We start from the raw sequence: 23,308 nt of genomic DNA, 5'->3' as shown, positions 1-23,308 counted from the left end.
CTTTGATCCTGGCCTCCAGTCAATGTTCTAGTATTGGTCTTGCTTTCTCCTGGATCGTTCCTGTGGCCTGTCTATCCTGCATAAGCTAAGTTTTGCTTGTGTTATTTTTGTTTGCTATTTTTTCTGTCCAGCTTGCTATATTGGTTTTTCTTGCTTGCTGGAGGCTCTGGGACGCAGAGGGAGCACCTCCGTACTGTTAGTCGGTGCGGATGGTCTTTTTGCCCCCTCTGCGTGGTTGTTTGTAGGGTTTTGTGTTGACTGCAAAGCAATCTTTCCTATCTTCGGTCTGTTCAGTAAGTTGAGCCTCACTTTGCTAAATCTATTTCATCTCTGCGTTTGTATTTTCATCTCAACTCACAGTCATTATATGTGGGGGGCTGCCATTTCCTTTGGGGTATTTCTTTGAGGCAAGCTAGGCTTATTTTTCTTTCTTAGGGCTAGCTAGTTTCTCAGGCTGTGCTCGAGGCGCATAGGACTGGTCAGGAGCGCTCCACGGCTACCTCTAGTGTGGTTGGATAGGATTAGGGATTGCGGTCAGCAGAGTTCCCACGTCTCAGAGCTCGTCCTATGTTTTTGGTAATTGTCAGGTCACTTTGTGTGCTCTGAACTTCAAGGTCCATTGTGGTTCTGAATTACCAGTTCACAACACCTAACCCTAATACCAACCCTAATCCAAACCCTAACCCTAATCCCAACTCTAACCCTAACTTTAGCCCCAACCCTAGCCCTAACTTTAGCCCCAACCCTAACCCTAGCCCTAAGGCTACTTTCACACTTGCGTCGTTTGGCATCCATCGCAATCCGTCGTTTTGGACAAGAAACGGATCCTGCAAATGTGCCCGCAGGATGCGTTTTTTTGCCCATAGACTTGTATTGCCGACGGATCGTGACGGATGGCCACACGTCGCGTCCGTCTTGCACTGGATCAGTTGTGTTTTGGCGGACCGTCAGCACAAAAAAAGTTCAATGTAACGTTTTTTTGTACGTCGCATCCGCCATTTCTGACCGCGCATGTGTGGCCGTAACTCCGCCCCCTCCTCCCCAGTACATAGATTGGGCAGCGGATGCGTTGAAAAACTACATCCGCTGCCCACGTTGTGCACAATTTTCACAACGTGCGTCGGTATGTCGGGCCGACGCATTGCGACGGCCCCGTACCGACGTAAGTGTGAAAGAAGCCTAACCCTAAATTTAGCGCCAACCCTAACCCTAAATTTAGCCCCAACCCTAACCCTAAATTTAGCCCTAACCCTAACCCTAGCCCTAACCCTAGCCCTAACCCTAGCCCTAACCCTACCCCTAACCCTACCCCTTACCCTACCCCTAACCCTACCCCTAACCCTAATTTTAGCCCCAACTGCTGTTCTCCTGCCGGCCAGCAGATGGAGACAGACGGCGGGCGCACTGCACATGCGCCCGCCATTTTCTTTTCGCCCGCGGCCAGGAGGAGCAGCAGGAGGACCCAGGGACACAGCTAAGTATGATAGGGTCCCCGAATCCCCCTATTTCTCTGTCCTCTGATGTGCGATCACATCAGAGGACAGAGAATTACACTTTGCTTTTTTTTTTTTTTGCGGTCGCCGGTAAACAGTTAATTACCGGCGATCGCAAAACAGGGGTCGGTAAAACCGACCCCGATCATGTTCTTTGGGGTCTCGGCTACCCCCAGCAGCCGAGACCCCAAAGATTCTCCCGGGGCCGGCCGGCGGGCGCACTGCGCATGCGCCCGCCATTTTGAAGATGGCGGCGCCCACCGGGAGCCACGAGGAGCACTGGGGGAGATAGGTAAGTATTGGGGGGCGATCTGGGACCCCTTTTTTCTGTCCTCCGATGTGCGATCACATCAGAGGACAGAGAAATTAAAAAGAAATCACTTTTTTTTTTGCGATCGCCGGTAAACGGTTAATTACCGGCGATCGCAAATGCGGGGTCGGTAAAAAAACCCCTGAATCATGTTCTCTGGGGTCTCGGCTACCCCCGGCAGCCGAGAACCCAGAGAAAATCTGACTCTGGGGGGCGCTATTTACTTTTTCCACAGCGCCGTTAATTAACGGCGCTGTGGTTAAAGTACCCTTAGCGGCCGCCGTTAAAAGGCGTATCGGCAGTCGTTAAGGGGTTAAGTTGCAGTGGAGCACACCACGACGTAAACAACAACATTTGATTGGCAACTGATGGAAATAGGAAACTCTGTTTTGTTTGAAGAATCAAAAAAACTCTTACATTTCTTGCTATATGAATATGTTACAAGATTTCACTCCACAATTTTAAAAAATCCACTAATTGATAACCAATTCTTTTTGCTGTCTAGCTTAGTTTTTTACATCACTTTGTACGAGAATTTGTGCTTTCCTTAGGACAACACAGTAACCTTTTTTTTTTATAAGTGCCGCTGATTTCTTATCTGTTTCCAATATGGAGAGAATTTTGATAAACAATTTCTTAATGATAGCAAATTGTTCACTGTATTCTGAATATAAAGTAATAGGTGCGAGACATCTATCTGTGCATTCTTCATTACTAGAGCATTTAAGCCTAGGGTTTTTTTTTATCAACAATGTTTTTTGCTCTTGTGAGCATCCATTGTTTATAGCCCCTGTCACTGAGTCTCCTATTAATTTTCAATGATTCATTTTCATATGTAGCTGAACTACAATTTATTTTAACTCTTGTGAGCTCACCTATTGGGATTGATTTGTTAGTATGCATGGGGTGGTGACTGCAGAATGGTGTTTCTTTCCTAAAAGTTTCTGTAATAATTGGCCATCGACACCTGGTAGTTTTAAATCCAAGAATTCAATGTTGATTTTCTGTACATTGAAAGTCAATTTTAGATTAAATGGATTCAGATTCATACTGTAAATTCAATGAGTGATGGTATGGCAGATCCATCGGATGCTCAGATCAGGAGCAAATCATCGATGAATCTGCCATACCAGAATATACAGTCCAGAAATGGATTAGTGATATTGAAGATGTAGCACGCCTTCCACCAACTCATGGTTAAGTTGGCGACAGAAGGTGAATATTTAGCACCTGTAGAGTATTTTATTTGTCCTTGGCTACTGAGTTGCCGCCCTGCAAAGATGTATAAGATAGATACTTGTTGGGGAAAGCGTTAATTCATGCTCTCCTGCTGCCAGCCCTCTCCTCAATCACACTGGCTGAAGTCAAAGGAGGGAGGGGAATATTAACAAGCAATATTTCAGCAGATATCTAAGACTAAGAATCTCAGCTTTATGGCTCATTCAGGCATCCGAGCTCATACAGCTAATGCATGGACTGACCTCGGCTCTCCTGACCCAAGCGTGACATCGTCATGTTTTCCTATGAGGTTCTCACACTCGGGTCGGGAGGATTGTGGCCAGTTCGTGCATTGTGGTCCGATCTCGGACTGATTGGCCCAGATGTCTGAATGAGTCCTTAAAACAAGACTGGAATTGCGGCTGTAATTGTGACTCAGCCTGAAGTATCACAAGGTAGGGCTTGTTCACAAGACCAAATATTCGGTCAAAGTGCAGTCCGTGACAATAGCATTAAAAATAGCAGTAATTTCGACCAGGGGTGCTTAAATTTTTACAAACTACTGTACAGCAGAGAAAACAGGGATTCTATTAAAACTGATTCAAGCAGTCCAATAAGTGAGACTTATGGAAGTTGGAATCAGGGTCTTTGTCACTATATCATGCTGCTCCTAGATTGAATACCAAATACCTGCTGACAGATTTCCTTCAAACTTAGATGCATTACAGCAAAACACAATGGTCGTAACTGATGGTTTTAAATAAACTTAAGTCATATTTATATATTTAGACGACTACTGAGGTGTGCACAGCTACAAAACCCTACTAACTAATATAATATACTGTTCGCACAGCAGAGAGCGGCGTGGCACAGACAGGTGTTTCACTGGTTTCCATATATTTAGACGACTGCTGAGGTGTGCACAGCTACAAAACCTTAATAACTAACAGTATATACTGTTCTGTATGACTGCTTCTTCCTGAGCAGGCAGATAAGCAGAGGTGTACTTACATTTGTAGCACTGCACTTTGTCCCATCAACCACGATTCCTTTATTAAATACTAAAGTTTTGCATTGGCCAAAGTTAATAAGGTAGCCTGGGATGTCAGCAGAGTCAGTACCACCACTACAAAACAGAAGTCCACACTTTACATCCCTGTAAGAAACAACAAAAGAAATTTATTAATGGCTTTGTAAAAGTTTTATTGGTTTACTAAAATTACTGACAGATGTGCAGCTTTTAATAAAATTTGGTACAATGCCATTAAACTTATGTTTTAGACTGGCTCATGAAACGCCAGTGCCAATACCGCATAGTCATAGTCTGCTCTACAAAGGATGAGGAATCTACAGATCACAGAGTATTATATAGAGATACAGCACAGCCCGATTCTGATATCTGACCACTGAGCAAGGAAGACCAAAGAGGACATCTCTTGTCAATAAATAGTTATCATAATACAGGTATGCAAAACTTGGGTTTATGAAAATTATTTCTAATTCAATGACTGACTCTTATGTTTTCTTATGCCTTGGTTAAAAAAAAAAACCTCTATTTTAAACCATCACGTAAGAATTTTGTACAAAACACTGTTAAAACTACGTATAAGCGAGATGAACAATAAAATTTTTTATTAAAATGTACACAATATTATATATAAAAATTTATTGAAAATTAATTCTGCAATTTTATTGGAAATAAAATTCTGGCTCCTTTTCCTTTTCTCTTCAAAGCTTTTCTTGATACCTTTTCTCTTATAGTAGACCTGAGAATCTTTTCTATGAAGTATCCAGCAGTAGTCACTCATCATGTTCTCGTTCCATCTCATTGATTTCCTGATTTAAGATTTATCTTTGCTCTTCGCTAACAGCACCAAGTTTTTCATGAAAGTAGTCCAAACAGGAATGTAAAAAATGTAACTTCAAATGCATCACACAACCCAAGGCTTTGAAACATTTCAGAATGTTCTCCACAATGGATTTAAATGTTGAATCTTTGCTATAACCTAGAAATTTCTTCATGACATCTTTAAAAGAATCCCAAACACGTTGTCCTTCATGAGTTTCCAAATATCCAGACTGGTAAAAATGCCTTCCTTCAGTTTTGCTTCTGACAATCGCTGCTTGGTACACAGGTACTGAAAAGTCTCTCCTTCGTTCGGTAGAGCTTTCACAAACTCTTTTTTGCTCCAGTGATGAGTCCTATGCCAGACTTCCCATTCCCACAAAAAGCACGCATAAGCCGTGTATCCTCCTTGCTGCCCAAGGAGCAAAGAGAGCACTTTCAGATCACCACAAATTGACCATACTTGATACTTGTAGTTAAGTTTTTTGAAAATAAAGTCTAAATTCTGTGGTAGATTGGCTTACTCGGCTGCTAACATAGGTAGACAGGTAGAACAAGCAAAATAAACACAGCCTTTTTTGAATAGCTGGAAAACCAAAAATAACATATAGCACAGTCCATGTGGCAGGGAGGATCCGCCCGCTCAAGGTAAACAACAATGTTCAGCTCTCTTTCACATAAACACCACTCTAGAGCTTTCGTCTCCAGGCACATCGAATACTGAATTATTCAGAAGGCTGACTATTTACCTTCTAAACCACACCATTGGGATGGAAATATGGTGAACAGCCTTCCACCCACTCTTCAGTTGTTCACTAAACCTAGCCCTTAACATGGCAGATAAACCCCTCTCAGCACTTAGTGTGCTGGAACATTTTTCTAGGTCCATATAACTGAAGCTAACAACCTCAGTGATACATATCTCCCCTCCAGTACTTTGCCAGTGACTTTGTCACATATTCCCCACCCCCTCTCCCTCTGACCAAAGCCAGGGGTTTTGGCACCTACAGTCACAAAGGGATCTCTAGACAGGACATCTGTGTTACTGGATAGCTTCCCGGGCCTGTGCTCTACAAGAAAGCTGAAGTCCTAGAGCACTTAGAAACCAGGGCATTTTTCCCCATCGTTCCCCTCATCCATCTCAGGAGTGCATGATCTGACACTAGCCTGAACTTCCTTCCTAACAGGTAGTACCTTAGCCTGTCAACTGCCAACTTAATAGCCAAGCATTCTTTCTTTATGATGTCTTAGCTATTTTCACAGGAGGAGTTTCCTACTTAGATATAGGATTGGATGGTATTCGCCATTTATCTCCTGGGACAACATGGCTCCCAATTTTACCTCAGAGGCGTCCGTCTGGACCACAAACTCCCTGCTGAAGTCAGGCGCTACGAAGACTGGCTGTTTCCACAGGGCAAGTTGAACTCCTGGAACGCCACTCCGCTTCAGAAGAGCACTTGGCATCGATGACTTCGTGCTCTTAAGAAGGTCAGATAGGGGTGCGGTTATTATGGCGAGATTTGGGATAAAGCGCCAATAGTATCCCATAATTCTCAGAACCACCCTGACCTGTTTCTTGGAGATCAGTTGCAAACAGTCCACCTTTATTTTGCCCTTTCCTACAACATAGCCCAAGTATCTTGCCCTTTCCTACAGCATAGCCCAAGTATCTTTCCTCTTCCTTCCTCATGGTGCAATTCTTTGGGATTATGGTAAACCCTGCTTCCCTCATCGCACCTATTACAGCCTGGAAATCCTGCAGATGACTTCCCCAATCCAGGCTGAAGATCACAATATCATACAGGTAAGCTGCAGCATACTTTTTGTGAGGGGCGAAGATCCGGTTCATGGCCCTCTTTAAGGTAGCTGGCATGCTGGTATACAGATAGCAACCTTTAGGTGTACAGAAGGTTGTCTTTTCCTTGATATTTTGGAACAGGAGGAATTGCCAGTACTCTTTTGTTAGGTCCTGGGTGGTCATGTATATGGCCTCTAAATGAGTTCATCGCTGCAGGGCATTGGATATGCATCAAATTTGGACACCTCATTTAGCTCTCTGTAATTGTTACAACAAATGCCATTCTCCATTAGGCTTCAAAACCAGGACAATGGGGCTGGACCAGTCGCTCTTTGACCCCTCGATTACACCCAGGCTCAACATTTTACTCACCTGCTTCAAAATCAACTTGCAGCGGGCTTCGGGAATTGAATATAGCTTTTCGTTCACCTGCACATGCGGATCCGTCAGAATTTCGTGCTCAACAACACAGGCCAAAAGAATATTTCTCCTCTTCTACTGGTTTATTTAAAAAGTACAACATAAACCAGTGCAAAGTTCAGAAAAATAAAAAAGGCCTCTCTGGTATAACAAGGATCTGACCGCTCAGGGTAAATAACAAGGTTCAACCCCTCTTTCACATAAACAGCTCTCTGAAGCTTTCGTCTCCAGGCACACCGAACTCTGAATGATTTAGAAGGCTGACTATTTATCTTCTAAACCACACCTTTTTTAGACTGTAAGTTCCAGTCTTTTCAGGAAATGTGCATGTACATTTTCCTCAGATAGACTCCGACCCCATATTTTGATTGATGTATCTAATGGCGTGTGCAAAGTTCCTTGTGAAGGGAGTGGGGATCAGGTACAGCTGTCATATCGGCTATTGTGATTGGTGGATCCTGCATTATCAGCCATTGTAACACTAACTTTGATGATAAAGAAACTGTTTTAAAATCTTTCGGAAAGGACAGGAAGTATAATTCTAAAAAAGCCTTAGTATCCAGTGTGAAAGCTGCAAGATTACTAATTTGTGATTTAAAACAAAATTGCTATTTTTTTTTTTAAATACATCTAACTAAAAAACCTGATTTAAACAATAGATCATTTCATTTAAGTGAAACATAGTAACATAGTAACATAGTAAGGCCGAAAAAAGACATTTGTCCATCCAGTTCAGCCTATATTCCATCATAATAAATCCCCAGATTTACGTCCTTTTACAGAACCTAATAATTATATGATACAATATTGTTCTGCTCCAGGAAGACATCCAGGCCTCTCTTGAACCCCTCGACTGAGTTCGCCATCACCACCTCCTCAGGCAAGCAATTCCAGATTCTCACTGCCCTAACAGTAAAGAATCCTCTTCTATGTTGGTGGAAAAACCTTCTCTCCTCCAGACGCAAAGAATGCCCCCTAGTGCCCGTCACCTTCCTTGGTATAAATAAATCCTCAGCGAGATATTTGTATTGTCCCCTTATATACTTATACATGGTTATTAGATCGCCCCTCAGTCGTCTTTTTTCTAGACTAAATAATCCTAATTTCGCTAATCTATCTGGGTATTGTAGTTCTCCCATCCCCTTTATTAATTTTGTTGCCCTCCTTTGTACTCTCTCTAGTTCCATTATATCCTTCCTGAGCACCGGTGCCCAAAACTGGACACAGTACTCCATGTGCGGTCTAACTAGGGATTTGTACAGAGGCAGTAAAATGCTCTCATCATGTGTATCCAGACCTCTTTTAATGCACCCCATGATCCTGTTTGCCTTGGCAGCTGCTGCCTGGCACTGGCTGCTCCAGGTAAGTTTATCATTAACTAGGATCCCCAAGTCCTTCTCCCTGTCAGATTTACCCAGTGGTTTCCCGTTCAGTGTGTAATAGTGATATTGATTCCTTCTTCCCATGTGTATAACCTTACATTTATCATTGTTAAACCTCATCTGCCACCTTTCAGCCCAAGTTTCCAACCTATCCAGATCCATCTGTAGCAGAATACTATCTTCTCTTGTATTAACTGCTTTACATAGTTTTGTATCATCTGCAAATATCGATATTTTACTGTGTAAACCTTCTACCAGATCATTAATGAATATGTTGAAGAGAACAGGTCCCAATACCGACCCCTGCGGTACCCCACTGGTCACAGCAACCCAGTTAGAGACTATACCATTTATAACCACCCTCTGCTTTCTATCACTAAGCCAGTTACTAACCCATTTACACACATTTTCCCCCAGACCAAGCATTCTCATTTTGTGTACCGTACCAACCTCTTGTGCGGCACGGTATCAAACGCTTTGGAAAAATCGAGATATACCACGTCCAATGACTCACCGTTGTCCAGCCTATAGCTTACCTCTTCAATATTGGTGTGTGTTTATTAAGGTGTTTTTCAGCCTCCAACCAGTGACGCGATCGCACAATGTAGATTAGTATTTCCCAAACTTCAATCCTCACGGCCCCCAACACATCATTCACCATACTAAGGAAATCCTGAAAAAATGATCTGTTGGGGGCCTTGAAGTTTGGGAAACACTGATCTAGATCAGACCTGGGCAAGATGCGGCCCGCGGGCCGCATCCGGCCCGCCTGACGGTTGTAAACGGCCCGCCGCCCCAGGCACCGCTCGGCTCCCCTTCCCTTGCCGCCCGCCGCCCCAGGCACCGCTCGGCTCCCCTTCCCTTCAGCCACGCCTGCGCGCCCTGCATTCAAACTCCTGTCCGCTGAGAGGCGCTGACCGCCGCTGCCACTTCCGCATCAGGGAAGCGCCAGCAGCAGGTGACGTCCCTCAGCGTGACACATGCTGCTGCTCTGCTCCGTTGCGCCGGACGCCGGTGTTCTGTGTGGCACTGCAGCGCTGTACTGAGGTCACTTGTGGAGTCGGACGGTGCCGGTGGTCGGTGGTAAGGGCTCTGGGTTATCTGCTCCTCAGTACTTGTGCTCTGAGTTATCTGCTCCTCAGTACTTGTGCTCTGAGTTATCTGCTCCTCTGTACTTGTGCTCTGAGTTATCTGCTCCTCAGTACTTGTGCTCTGGGTTATCTGCTCCTCTGTACTTGTGCTCTGGGTTATTATCTGCTCCTCAGTACTTGTGCTCTGGGTTATTATCTGCTCCTCAGTGCTTGTGCTCTGAGTTATCTGCTCCTCTGTACTTGTGCTCTGGGTTATTATCTGCTCCTCAGTACTTGTGCTCTGAGTTATCTGCTCCTCAGTACTTGTGCTCTGAGTTATCTGCTCCTCAGTACTTGTGCTCTGGGTTATTATCTGCTCCTCTGTACTTGTGCTCTGGGTTATCTGCTCCTCTGTACTTGTGCTCTGGGTTATCTGCTCCTCAGTACTTGTGCTCTGGGTTATTATCTGCTCCTCAGTACTTGTGCTCTGAGTTATCTGCTCCTCTGTACTTGTGCTCTGGGTTATCTGCTCCTCTGTACTTGTGCTCTGGGTTATTATCTGCTCCTCTATACTTGTGCACTGGGTTATTATCTGCACTAATGAAATCTGGACATTATGGGGCCACTAATGAAATCTGGACATTATGGGGGCACTAATGAATGAAATCTGGACATTATGGGGGCACAAATGAAATCTGGACATTATGGGGGCACTAATGAAATCTGGACATTATGGGGCCTGGACAATCTCTGCATTGTTTAACATACTGTTTGTTCATGAAAATATAGCATATGTATACTACAGTATTGGGTAAAAATTAGTTAATTATATTAGTCCGGCCCTCTAAAACCATCCAAATTTCTCATGCGGCCCCATGGCAAAATTAATTGCCCACCCCTGATCTAGATGTTCCTTTGAATTCACAGAAGTAACTACTCTATTTTATCACTTGTATTATATACTGTACTGTACCAGTATTGCAGTATATAGTAAAAGAAATAAAATGATTGCCTGTTCAAGTTCCCTATGGGATTGTAAGATAGAGTAAAGTGAAAAATTAAAAACAGCAATGGAGCAAAACACAATGCAAACAACCCCCCCCCCCAAAAAAAAAAAAAAAAGAAAAATTATAATTTGATGGCAAGTTTACAAGGGCTAATGATCAATAGTAAGGCTAGGTTCAAATTGCGTTAGTGGGTGTCCGCTAACGGAATCCGTTACATGGTGCAATAGCCGCAATTAACGCTATGTAACGGATCCGTTAGCGCACCCATTGACTGCAATGTGCTAACGGATCCCTAACACATCACAAACGTATGCCATTTTTGGCATGCGTCTGCGATGTGCCGTTAGTTTTGGACGGACCGCGAACGCTGCTTGCAGTGTTCAGGATCCGTTCCTCGCTAGCGCAGATCGGGCATCTGCGCTAGCGGGATTGCCGAACACAATCCCTTTTTGGACATTGCGTTAGCGCAATCCGTTAGCGTATCCGCTAAGCGGATTGCACTAACGCAATGTGAACCTAGCCTAATCGTTCTTATGCATGCTGGTTTGCCCGACCATCAAGCTTCGTGAGGCGGCCTTCTTTTAATAACAGGAAAACTTTTGACAGTTTTTTCCTATCCAAGCATGCCAAAGTGCTAGTGGGTCATTAATGAATCATGACCGTGTGGTCAACTACATTGCTCATTTTTTTAAATTCTTCATCATATTTTTTTCATGCTGTCACTTCACTGTACTGTATTTCCAAACCAAACTAAACAAATCTGTTATTTTACTCCAATCTGATACCATACTCACGCAATCCCACATGGAACGTATCTTTCCCCTTCTTGTCTGCAGTGTCCTCTTAGGGAGCCTTCTGTATTAATTGAAAAACAGTCATCATATCCAGGGATGGCTCCTGAATTAAAAGAAGCTAAAACTGTAACTAAATCTGTGAATATACCATTCATTTTAGTAGTTATATGATGTTATTCTACATCTTGATTACATTTTTGGCACTGCCCTTTACTGTACTCACACTCTTACCAGGGACGTCCTAATAGCTGTGCCATCATCTAAGAAAGTGACAGACTGTAAACTCCAGGCTTCCTCCAACGTTACTCACCCGGACCCCAGATGCCAATACATTGGTTTCTTATTACCGGACATTTTCCCATGTAACAGGCCCCATTTCCATCCATGCATGGGAAGCCATTTACTTTAAAACTATCCTTTGGACACACCGGAGACTTCCCATCACACATATCGGTAAGGTCACACTCATCCTTGGCCGGTCTACAAATAGATCCCGCAGGTTTAATCTGTGGGGAAATCATATATAGCGCATAGGAATGATACATACACGGTTACAGATTTGATTACTTTTAAAACATTCACCTTTCTGACCCTACTCTACAATCTCATTGCAAGGGATACAAAACAAAACTAATTTTCCCATACAGGGCTGGTCTATGACAAAAAAGCAGCCCTGGAACAAAACCCCACCAACCCATACATATCTATAACAACCCACCCCATGCAAGATGCAATTTGGTTCAAAAAATGTTGCTTTAGTTTGGAAGTTAACACTTGTCTGTGGGATAGGAAATAACTTCTCGATGTCACGCCGTAAGCGGCGTTAAAGGGCAGGACGGCGTACTGGGACCCGCACCTGACCCTACCACTTTAATGGGGCCCTGGCTTTCCCTTATCTCGGGGGTACCTATGAAGGTTAGGAGGCCCGAGCCACCAGCGTATCCCTGTCTCCTGTGCAGGCCCTATGAGTGGCCCCTTCTCCCCTCAAAGGAGGTGGAGTGCACCCGTGTAATAATACAACCAATAACAGGGTAAACAGACAAGGTAACTAAAAGATTCAAACTCACCAAATGCTCACACAACCACAGAGGAAACAGAGAAGGGAAGAGAAGGAATAAACTTAGGAAGGAAAACAGGTTTAACATGCAACCAAAACTGTAGACACCAATCTCTGTAAATAAACCTCCAACACCAACACCTCTCTCCATCAACCTCCAGCCAGGCAGTAGAACTGAATACTGACAATAGCTGAAATCAGGACTGGGTCTATATAGAGGATCAGATTACAAAATCCAGTTCAGCTGAGAGAGACCCAGTTCTCAGCAATAAGGTTAACTCCTGCACTGCTGGCACAAAGCAGCCAGGTCAGAATATAGGTGAAGAGCTTCTGTTCACAGTGTGTGAACGAGGCCCAGAGCGCTGCGGTTCTCTGGAACCTCCCTGTCACGGTAGCCCCATGACACTCGATCACTAGTTCACCCAAATGGCAGCATTGCTCACAGACACTTCCTACTTCAACTTGAACCTGTCTCTATCTGCCTAACTACAGGAAGTGATCTTTTCCTAACACTAACCACTCCCACTATGGGCTAGTCTCAAACATTAACACCATCCTTACCCTAATGTCACTACCTAACTACAGTCACTAACTATCTTACCTACCTTGTGTCATAACTTAAGTCTTATCCTATATTGTACACTACCAATACTTCCCTTGATGAAGCCACACTCCTGAATGGCGATACACTTGGGATCACTGTTATCCTTGTCTGCATATCCTTATAGTTCACCAATAGCCTTAATATCTTATCTCCCTACTTATTTGTGCCACCAGTATATTTTCTTTTGCTCTTAATGTATGGGATTGATGTCTAAATATTGTACATACACTTTATTTTATTTTGCATGGTTGCACAGGGTAAATATTTGTATGACCTGTTTTGATATTGTTTATACTTAATGCTGCAATACTGCTTGGGCACTTTATTTTGCATTATTGTGCAAAATACATACTTGCATATTTCAGGTACCCTACTTCTCTACTTACCAATTTTGCTTAGGCTTCTTCAATCTTAACAAATTATAGTGTCTTCTTATATAAAAGAAATATCACTACTAGCATCTAAATATGTACAAATTTTGTTGGTGAATTATTACCTATTTGATGATTAATTAATTTTTTATACCTAACAGACCAATTGTTGAGACCATGTGAATGTAGTAGATGTTAACAGGATCGACCACAGCTCCATTCAGACGAAGCTCTTCAGAGCTCCAGTTCTCATGATCAGTGGGACCCCATGAACAGCGGATAACTTCCAAATGTAAGATAAACATTATCCAGGAGTCATTTATTAATTTGTATTTACAAACAGTGCCTTGCGAAAGTATTCGGCTCCCTGGAACTTTTCAACCTTTTCCCACATATGCTTCAAACAAAGATATTAAATGTAATTTTTTGGTGAAGAATCAACAACAAATAGAACATAATTGTGAAGTTGAACGAAATTTATTGGTTATTTTACATTTTTGTGGAAATTCAAAAACTGAAAATTGGGCATGCAATATTATTCGGCCCCTTTAACTTAATACTTTGTTGCGCCACCTTTTGTTGCAATTACAGCTGAAAGTCCCTTGGGGAATGTCTCTATCAGTTTTGTACATCGAGAGACTGAAAATCTTGCCCATTCTTCCTTGGCAAACAGCTCGAGCTCAGTGAGGTTTGATGGAGATCATTTGTGAACAGCAATTTTCAGCTCTTTCCACAGATTCTCGATTGGATTGAGGTCTGGACTCTGACTTGGCCATTCTAACACCTGAATACATTTATTTGTGAACCATTCCATTGTAGATTTTGCTTTATGTTTGGGATCATTGTCTTCTTGGAAGACAAATCTCCGTCCCAGTCTCAGGTCTTTTGCAGACTCCAACAGGTTTTCTTCAAGAATGGTCCTGTATTTGGCTCCATCCATCTTCCAATCAATTTTAACTATCTTCCCTGTCCTTGCTGAAGAAAAGCAGGCCCAAACTATGATGCTGCCACCACCATGTTTGACAGTGGGGATGGTGTGTTCAGGGTGATGAGCTGTGTTGCCTTTACGCCAAACATATTGTTTGGCATTGTTGCCAAAAAGTTTGATTTTGGTTTCATCTGACTAGAGCACCTTCTTCCACATGTTTGGTGTGTCTCCCAGGTGGCTTGTTGCAAACTTTAAATTACATTTTTTACGGATATCTTTGAGAAATGGCTTTCTTCTTGCCACTCTTCCATTAAGGCCAGATTTGTGCAGTGTACGAATGATTGTTGTCCTATGGACAAACTGTCCCACCTCAGCTGTAGATCTCTGCAGTTCTGTTGTGAATTCTGTGGCTGAATTCACTCCTGTGGTCACAAGTGGTACTGCAGCTTCTGAGCTTCCTCCCTCAGGTGTTCTGGTGAGCTCGTTAACTGCTTCATTACTTAACTCCGCCTGATGCTGCTATCCTTGCTCCTTGTCAATGTTTCAGTGTTGGATCTGAGCTTCTCCTGATTGTTCCTGTGACCTGCTGCTCTGTATAGCTAAGTGCTTTTTGCTTTTTTGTTGCTTTTTTTCTGTCCAGCTTGTCTTTTGTTTTGCTGGAAGCTCTGAGACGCAAAGGGTGTACCGCCGTGCCGTTAGTTCGGCACGGTGGGTTTTTTTTTGCCCCCTTTGCGTGGTTTTGCTTTAGGGTTTTTTGTAGACTGCAAAGTTCGCTTTACTGTCCTCGCTCTGTCCTAGAATATCGGGCCCCACTTTGCTGAATCTATTTCATCCCTACGTTTTGTCTTTTCATCTTACTCACAGTCATTATATGTGGGGGGCTGCCTTTTCCTTTGGGTAATTTCTCTGGGGCAAGTCAGGCCTATTTTTCTATCTTCAGGCTAGCTAGTTTCTTAGGCTGTGCCGAGTTGCCTAGGTAGTTGTTAGGCGCAATCCACAGCCGCTTTTAGTTGTGTTTAGGATAGGATCAGGTGTGCAGTCTACAGAGTTTCCACGTCTCAGAGCTCGTTCTTGTATTTTTGGGTATTTGTCAGATCACTGTGTGCGCTCTGATCGCTAAGCACACTGTGTTTCTGGATTGCCTTCATAACACCTGTCATTTGCAAACATAACAGTACAAGGAGCCACACTAATGATTCTCAATAGAGGGAAAGAAAAAGTTCTGACATCATTTTTTTTTTTTTTTTCTCTGCTCTGTGTTCACTTTTTTTTTTCCCCTAGACATTTGGGTGATTCTGGACACAGGTGTGGACATGGATATTCAGGGTCTGTGCTCTTCAATGGATAATCTCGTTATAAATGTACAAAAAATTCAAGATACTATTGATCAGAAATCTATGTTAGAACCAAGAATTCCTATTCCTGATTTGTTTTTTGGAGATAGAACTAAGTTTCTAAGTTTCAAAAATAATTGTAAGCTATTTCTGGCCTTGAAACCTCATTCTTCTGGTAATCCTATTCAACAGGTTTTGATTATTATTTCTTTTTTGCGCGGCGACCCTCAAGACTGGGCATTTTCTCTTGCGCCAGGAGACCCTGCATTGAGTAGTGTCGATGCGTTTTTCCTGGCGCTCGGATTGCTGTACGATGAGCCTAATTCAGTGGATCAGGCTGAGAAAAATTTGCTGGCTTTGTGCCAGGGTCAGGATGATATAGAAGTATATTGTCAGAAATTTAGGAAATGGTCAGTACTCACTCAGTGGAATGAATCTGCGCTGGCAGCTTTGTTCAGAAAGGGTCTCTCTGAGGCTCTTAAGGATGTCATGGTGGGATTTCCTATGCCTGCTTGTTTGAATGAGTCTTTGTCTTTGGCCATTCAGATCGGTCGACGCTTGCGCGAGCGTAAATCTGTGCACCATTTGGCGGTACTGCCTGAGGTTAAACCTGAGCCTATGCAGTGCGATAGGACTATGACTAGAGTTGAACCGCAGGAATACAGACGTCTGAATGGTCTGTGTTTCTACTGTGGTGATTCCACTCATGCTATTTCTGATTGTCCTAAGCGCACTAAGCGGTCCGCTAGGTCTGCCGTCATTGGTACTGTACAGTCCAAATTCCTTCTGTCCATGACCTTGATATGCTCTTTGTCGTCGTTTTGTCATGGCGTTTGTGGATTCGGGCGCTGCCCTGAATCTGATGGATTTGGATTATGCTAAACGTTGTGGGTTTTCCTTGGAGCCTTTGCGGTGTCCTATTCCATTGAGAGGAATTGATACTACACCTTTGGCCAAGAATAAACCTCAATACTGGGCCCAGCTGACCATGTGCATGGCTCCTGCACATCAGGAAGTTATTCGCTTTCTGGTGTTGCATAATCTGCATGATGTGGTCGTGTTGGGGTTGCCATGGCTACAAACCCATAATCCAGTATTGGATTGGAATTCCATGTCGGTATCCAGCTGGGGTTGTCAGGGGGTACATGGTGATGTTCCATTTTTGTCGATTTCGTCATCCACCCCTTCTGAGGTCCCAGAGTTCTTGTCTGATTATCAGGATGTATTTGAAGAGCCCAAGTCCGATGCTCTACCTCCGCATAGGGATTAGGATTGTGCTATCAATTTGATTCCTGGTAGTAAATTCCCTAAAGGTCGATTATTTAATTTATCCGTGCCCGAACACGCCACTATGCGCAGTTATGTGAAGGAATCCCTGGAGAAGGGACATATTCGCCCATCGTCATCACCACTGGGAGCAGGGTTCTTCTTTGTAGCCAAGAAGGATGGTTCGCTGAGACGTGTATTGATTACCGCCTTCTTAATAAGATCACTGTTAAATTTCAGTATCCCTTGCCATTGTTATCTGACTTGTTTGCTCGGATTAAGGGGGCTAGTTGGTTCACTAAGATAGATCTTCGTGGTGCGTATAATCTGGTGAGAATCAGGCAAGGAGATGAATGGAAAACTGCATTCAATACGCCCGAGGGTCATTTTGAGTATCTAGTGATGCCGTTCGGACTTGCCAATGCTCCATCTGTGTTTCAGTCTTTTATGCATGACATCTTCCGTGAGTATCTGGATAAATTCCTGATTGTTTACTTGGATGACATTTTGATCTTCTCAGATGATTGGGAGTCTCATGTGAAGCAGGTCAGAATGGTTTTTCAGGTCCTGCGTGCTAACTCTTTGTTTGTGAAGGGATCAAAGTGTCTCTTCGGTGTGCAGAAAGTTTCATTTTTGGGGTTCATCTTTACCCCTTCTACTATCGAGATGGATCCAGTTAAGGTCCAAGCCATCCAGGATTGGATTCAGCCGACATCTCTGAAAAGTCTGCAAAAGTTCCTGGGCTTTGCTAATTTTTATCGTCGCTTCATCTGTAATTTTTCTAGCATTGCCAAACCATTGACCGATTTGACCAAGAAGGGTGCTGATTTGGTTAATTGGTCTTCTGCTGCTGTGGAAGCTTTTCAGGAGTTGAAGCGTCGTTTTTGTTCTACCCCTGTGTTGTGTCAGCCAGATGTTTCTCTTCCGTTCCAGGTCGAGGTTGATGCTTCTGAGATTGGAGCAGGGGCGGTTTTGTCACAGAGAGGTTCTGATTGCTCAGTGATGAAACCATGTGCTTTCTTTTCCAGGAAGTTTTCGCCCGCTGAGCGTAATTATGATGTGGGCAATCGAGAGTTGCTGGCCATGAAGTGGGCATTCGAGGAGTGGCGTCATTGGCTTGAAGGAGCTAAGCATCGCGTGGTGGTATTGACTGATCATAAGAACTTGACTTATCTCGAGTCTGCCAAGCGCTTGAATCCTAGACAGGCCCGTTGGTCGTTATTTTTTGCCCGCTTCGACTTTGTGATTTCGTACCTTCCGGGCTCTAAAAATGTGAAGGCGGATGCTCTGTCTAGGAGTTTTGTGCCCGACTCTCCGGGTTTATCTGAGCCAGCGGGTATCCTCAAGGAAGGAGTCATTGTGTCTGCCATCTCCCCTGATTTGCGGCGGGTGCTGCAAAAATTTCAGGCGAATAAACCTGATCGTTGTCCAGCAGAGAAACTGTTCGTCCCTGATAGGTGGACTAATAAACTTATCTCTGAACTTCATTGTTCGGTGTTGGCTGGTCATCCTGGAATCTTTGGTACCAGAGAGTTAGTGGCTAGATCCTTCTGGTGGCCATCTCTGTCACGGGATGTACGTACTTTTGTGCAGTCCTGTGGGATTTGTGCTAGGGCTAAGCCCTGCTGTTCTCGTGCCAGTGGGTTGCTTTTGCCCTTGCCGGTCCCAAAGAGGCCTTGGACACATATTTCGATGGATTTCATTTCTGACCTTCCCGTTTCTCAAAAGATGTCAGTCATTTGGGTGGTCTGTGATCGCTTTTCTAAAATGGTCCATCTGGTGCCCTTGGCTAAATTGCCTTCCTCCTCTGATTTGGTACCTTTGTTCTTTCAGCATGTGGTTCGGTTGCATGGCATTCCTGAGAATATTGTTTCTGACAGAGGTTCCCAGTTTGTTTCAAGGTTTTGGCGAGCCTTTTGTGGTAGGATGGGCATTGACCTATCCTTTTCCTCGGCTTTCCATCCTCAGACTAATGGCCAGACCGAACGAACCAATCAGACCTTGGAAACATATCTGAGATGTTTTGTTTCTGCAGACCAGGATGATTGGGTGTCCTTTTTGCCGTTGGCTGAGTTCGCCCTTAATAATCGGGCCAGCTCGGCTACCTTGGTTTCTCCATTTTTTTGCAATTCTGGGTTCCATCCTCGTTTCTCTTCAGGACAGGTTGAGTCTTCGGACTGTCCTGGTGTGGATTCTGTGGTGGATAGGTTGCAGCAGATCTGGACTCAGGTAGTGGACAATTTGATCTTGTCCCAGGAGAAAGCTCAACTTTTCGCTAATCGCAGACGCCGTGTGGGTCCCCGACTTCGTGTTGGGGATCTGGTTTGGTTATCTTCTCGTCATATTCCTATGAAGGTTTCCTCTCCTAAATTTAAACCTCGTTTTATTGGTCCGTATAGGATTTCTGAGGTTCTCAATCCTGTGTCTTTTCGTTTGACCCTCCCAGACTCCTTTTCCATACATAATGTATTCCATAGGTCGTTGTTGCGGAGATACGTGGCACCTATGGTTCCATCTGTTGAGCCTCCTGCCCCGGTTTTGGTGGAGGGGGAATTGGAGTATATTGTGGAGAAGATTTTGGATTCTCGTGTTTCTAGACGGAAACTCCAGTATCTGGTTAAATGGAAGGGTTATGCTCAGGAAGATAATTCCTGGGTTTTTGCCTCTGATGTTCCTGCTTCCGATCTTGTTCGTGCCTTTCATGCGGCTCATCCTGGTCGGCCTGGGTGCTCTGGTGAGGGTTCGGTGACCCCTCCTCAAGGGGGGGGGTACTGTTGTGAATTCTGTGGCTGAATTCACTCCTGTGGTCACAAGTGGTACTGCAGCTTCTGAGCTTCCTCCCTCAGGTGTTCTGGTGAGCTCGTTAACTGCTTCATTACTTAACTCCGCCTGATGCTGCTATCCTTGCTCCTTGTCAATGTTTCAGTGTTGGATCTGAGCTTCTCCTGATTGTTCCTGTGACCTGCTGCTCTGTATAGCTAAGTGCTTTTTGCTTTTTTGTTGCTTTTTTTCTGTCCAGCTTGTCTTTTGTTTTGCTGGAAGCTCTGAGACGCAAAGGGTGTACCGCCGTGCCGTTAGTTCGGCACGGTGGGTTTTTTTTGCCCCCTTTGCGTGGTTTTGCTTTAGGGTTTTTTGTAGACTGCAAAGTTCGCTTTACTGTCCTCGCTCTGTCCTAAAATATCGGGCCCCACTTTGCTGAATCTATTTCATCCCTACGTTTTGTCTTTTCATCTTACTCACAGTCATTATATGTGGGGGGCTGCCTTTTCCTTTGGGGAATTTCTCTGGGGCAAGTCAGGCCTATTTTTCTATCTTCAGGCTAGCTAGTTTCTTAGGCTGTGCCGAGTTGCCTAGGTAGTTGTTAGGCGCAATCCACAGCCGCTTTTAGTTGTGTTTAGGATAGGATCAGGTGTGCAGTCTACAGAGTTTCCACGTCTCAGAGCTCGTTCTTGTATTTTTGGGTATTTGTCAGATCACTGTGTGCGCTCTGATCGCTAAGCACACTGTGTTTCTGGATTGCCTTCATAACACCTGTCATTAGCAAACATAACACAGTTCATCCAGAGTGATCATGGGCTGTTGTGAATTCTGTGGCTGAGTTCACTTCTGTGGTCACAAGTGGTATTGCAGTCTCTGGGCTTCCTCCCTTAGGTGTTTTGGTGAGCTCGTTGGCTGCCTTGCTATTTAGCTCCACCTGAGTCTGTCTTCCTTGCTCCTTGTCAATGTTCCAGTGTAGGATCTGAGCTACTGCATCTTTCCTTGGGCCTGCTGCTCTGCTAGATAAGTGCTTCTAGTTTGTTTTCTGTTTTTTCTGTCCAGCTTGTTATTATCTTTTGCTGGAAGCTCTGAGAAGCAAAGGGGTGCACCGCCGTGCTGTTAGTTCGGCACGGTGGGTCTTTTTGCCCCTTTGCGTGGTTTTCGTTTTAGGGTTTTTTGTAGACTGCTTAGTTCTCTTTGCTATCCTCGCTCTGTCTAGAATATCGGGCCTCACTTTGCTGAATCTATTTCATTCCTACGTTTGTCTTTTCATCTTGCTAACAGTCATTATATGTGGGGGCTGCCTATTCCTTTGGGGTATTTCTCTGAGGTAAGTCAGGCTTGTATTTCTATCTTCAGGCTAGTCAGCTCCTCAGGCAGTGCCGAGTTGCATAGGTAGTTGATAGGCGCAATCCACTGCTGCTTCCAGTTGTGTGAGGATAGATCAGGTACTGCAGTCTACAGAGATTCCACGTCTCAGAGCTCGTCCTATTGTTTTGGGTTATTGCCAGATCTCTGTATGTGCGCTGATTACTGCACGCTGTGTTGCCTGATTGCCAGCCATAACAGTACAAGGAGCCTACCAATGATTTCCAATAGAGGGAAAAAAGAAATCCTGACATCATTTTTTTTTCTTAGCTCTGTCTTCAGTCTTTTTTTTCCCCTAGACATTAGAGTGCTTCAGGACACAGCTGTGGACATGGATATTCAGGCTCTGTGCTCCTCAATGGATAATCTCGTTGTAAATGTACAAAAGATTCAAGATACTATTGATCAGAAATCGATGCTAGAACCAAGAATTCCGATTTCTGATTTGTTTTTTGGTGACAGAACTAAGTTCCTGAGCTTCAGAAATAATTGTAAGCTATTTTTGGCCTTGAAACCTCATTCTTCTGGTAATCCTATTCAACAGGTTTTGATTATTATTTCTTTTTTGCGCGGCGACCCACAGGACTGGGCGTTTTCTCTTGCACCAGGAGATTCTGCATTGAGTAATGTTGATGCATTTTTCCAGGCGCTGGGATTGCTTTACGATGAGCCTAATTCAGTAGATCAAGCTGAGAAAAATCTGCTGGCTTTATGCCAGGGTCAGGATGATGTAGAAGTATATTGTCAGAAATTTAGAAAATGGTCAGTACTCACTCTGTGGAATGAATCTGCACTAGCGGCTTTGTTCAGAAAGGGTCTCTCTGAAGCTCTTAAGGATGTAATGGTGGGATTTCCTATGCCTGCTGGTTTGAATGAGTCTATGTCCTTGGCCATTCAGATCGGTCGTCGCTTGCGCGAGCGTAAATCTGTGCACCATCTGGCGGTATTGTCTGAGAGTAAGCCTGAGCCTATGCAGTGCGACAGGACTATGACTAAAGTAGAACGGCACGAACACAGACGTCTGAACAGACTGTGTTTCTATTGTGGTGATTCTACTCATGCTATTTCTAATTGTCCTAAACGCACTAGGCGGTTCGATAGCTCTGCCGTTATTGGTACTGTACAGTCCAAATTCCTTTTGTCCATTACCTTAATGTGCTCTTTGTCATCATATTCTGTCATGGCGTTTGTGGATTCAGGCGCTGCCCTGAATCTGATGGACTTGGATTATGCTAAACGTTGTGGATTTTTCTTGGAGCCTTTGCGGTTTCCTATTCCGTTGAGAGGAATTGATGCTACACCTCTGGCCAAGAATAAGCCTCAGTACTGGGCCCAGCTGACCATGTGCATGGCTCCTGCACATCAGGAAGTTATTCGCTTTTTGGTACTGCATAATTTGCATGATGTGGTCGTGTTGGGGTTGCCATGGCTACAAACCCATAATCCAGTATTGGATTGGAACTCTATGTCGGTAACCAGCTGGGGTTGTCAGGGAGTACATGGTGATGTTCCATTTTTGTCTATTTCGTCATCCATTCCTTCTGACATCCCAGAGTTCTTGTCGGACTTTCAGGATGTATTTGAAGAGTCCAAGTCTGATGCCCTTCCTCCGCATAGGAATTGTGATTGTGCTATCGATTTGATTCCTGGTAGTAAATTCCCTAAGGGTCGTTTATTTAATTTGTCCGTACCTGAACACACCGCTATGCGCAGTTATGTGAAGGAGTCCCTGGAGAAGGGACATATTCGCCCATCGTCGTCACCATTGGGAGCAGGATTCTTTTTTGTAGCCAAGAAGGATGGTTCGCTAAGACCGTGTATTGATTACCGCCTTCTTAATAAGATCACTGTTAAGTTTCAGTATCCCTTGCCATTGATTTCTGACTTGTTTGCTCGGATTAAGGGGGCTAGTTGGTTTACTAAGATTGATCTTCGTGGTGCGTATAATCTGGTGAGAATCAGGCAGGGAGATGAATGGAAAACGGCATTTAATACGCCCGAGGGTCATTTTGAGTATCTGGTGATGCCGTTCGGACTTGCCAATGCTCCATCTGTTTTTCAGTCTTTTATGCATGACATTTTCCGTGAGTATCTGGATAAATTCTTGATTGTTTACTTGGATGACATTTTGATCTTCTCAGATGATTGGGAGTCTCATGTGAAGCAAGTCAGAATGGTTTTCCAGGTACTGCGTGCTAATTCCTTGTTCGTGAAGGGATCAAAGTGTCTCTTCGGTGTGCAGAAAGTTTCATTTTTGGGGTTCATCTTTTCCCCTTCTACTATCG

The 23,308-nt window shown here is 44.0% G+C and overlaps 1 protein-coding gene across 3 annotated transcripts in view; it reads right to left on the bottom strand.

Moving 5' to 3' along the window:
- The window catches only part of LOC138676941 (disintegrin and metalloproteinase domain-containing protein 28-like), a 196,111-nt gene that overhangs the window by 66,264 nt on the left and 106,539 nt on the right, over window positions 1–23,308 (bottom strand). For 2 of the 3 annotated variants that reach the window (XM_069766654.1, XM_069766656.1), the window contains 3 exons: window positions 11,649–11,844; window positions 11,339–11,441; window positions 4,033–4,177 (listed from right to left, as the gene is read on the bottom strand). In XM_069766654.1, the coding sequence (XP_069622755.1) occupies window positions 4,033–4,177; window positions 11,339–11,441; window positions 11,649–11,844 (444 nt within the window). The remainder of the gene's footprint in view (window positions 1–4,032; window positions 4,178–11,338; window positions 11,442–11,648; window positions 11,845–23,308) is intronic. The other variant, XM_069766655.1, reaches the window with a different exon arrangement.

This window comes from Ranitomeya imitator, chromosome 4 (assembly GCF_032444005.1).
Source record: "Ranitomeya imitator isolate aRanImi1 chromosome 4, aRanImi1.pri, whole genome shotgun sequence".
Classification (NCBI taxonomy): domain Eukaryota; kingdom Metazoa; phylum Chordata; class Amphibia; order Anura; family Dendrobatidae; genus Ranitomeya; species Ranitomeya imitator.
The sequence above is the reverse complement of the archived record's forward strand: the minus strand, read 5'-3'. Positions and strand labels throughout refer to the sequence as shown.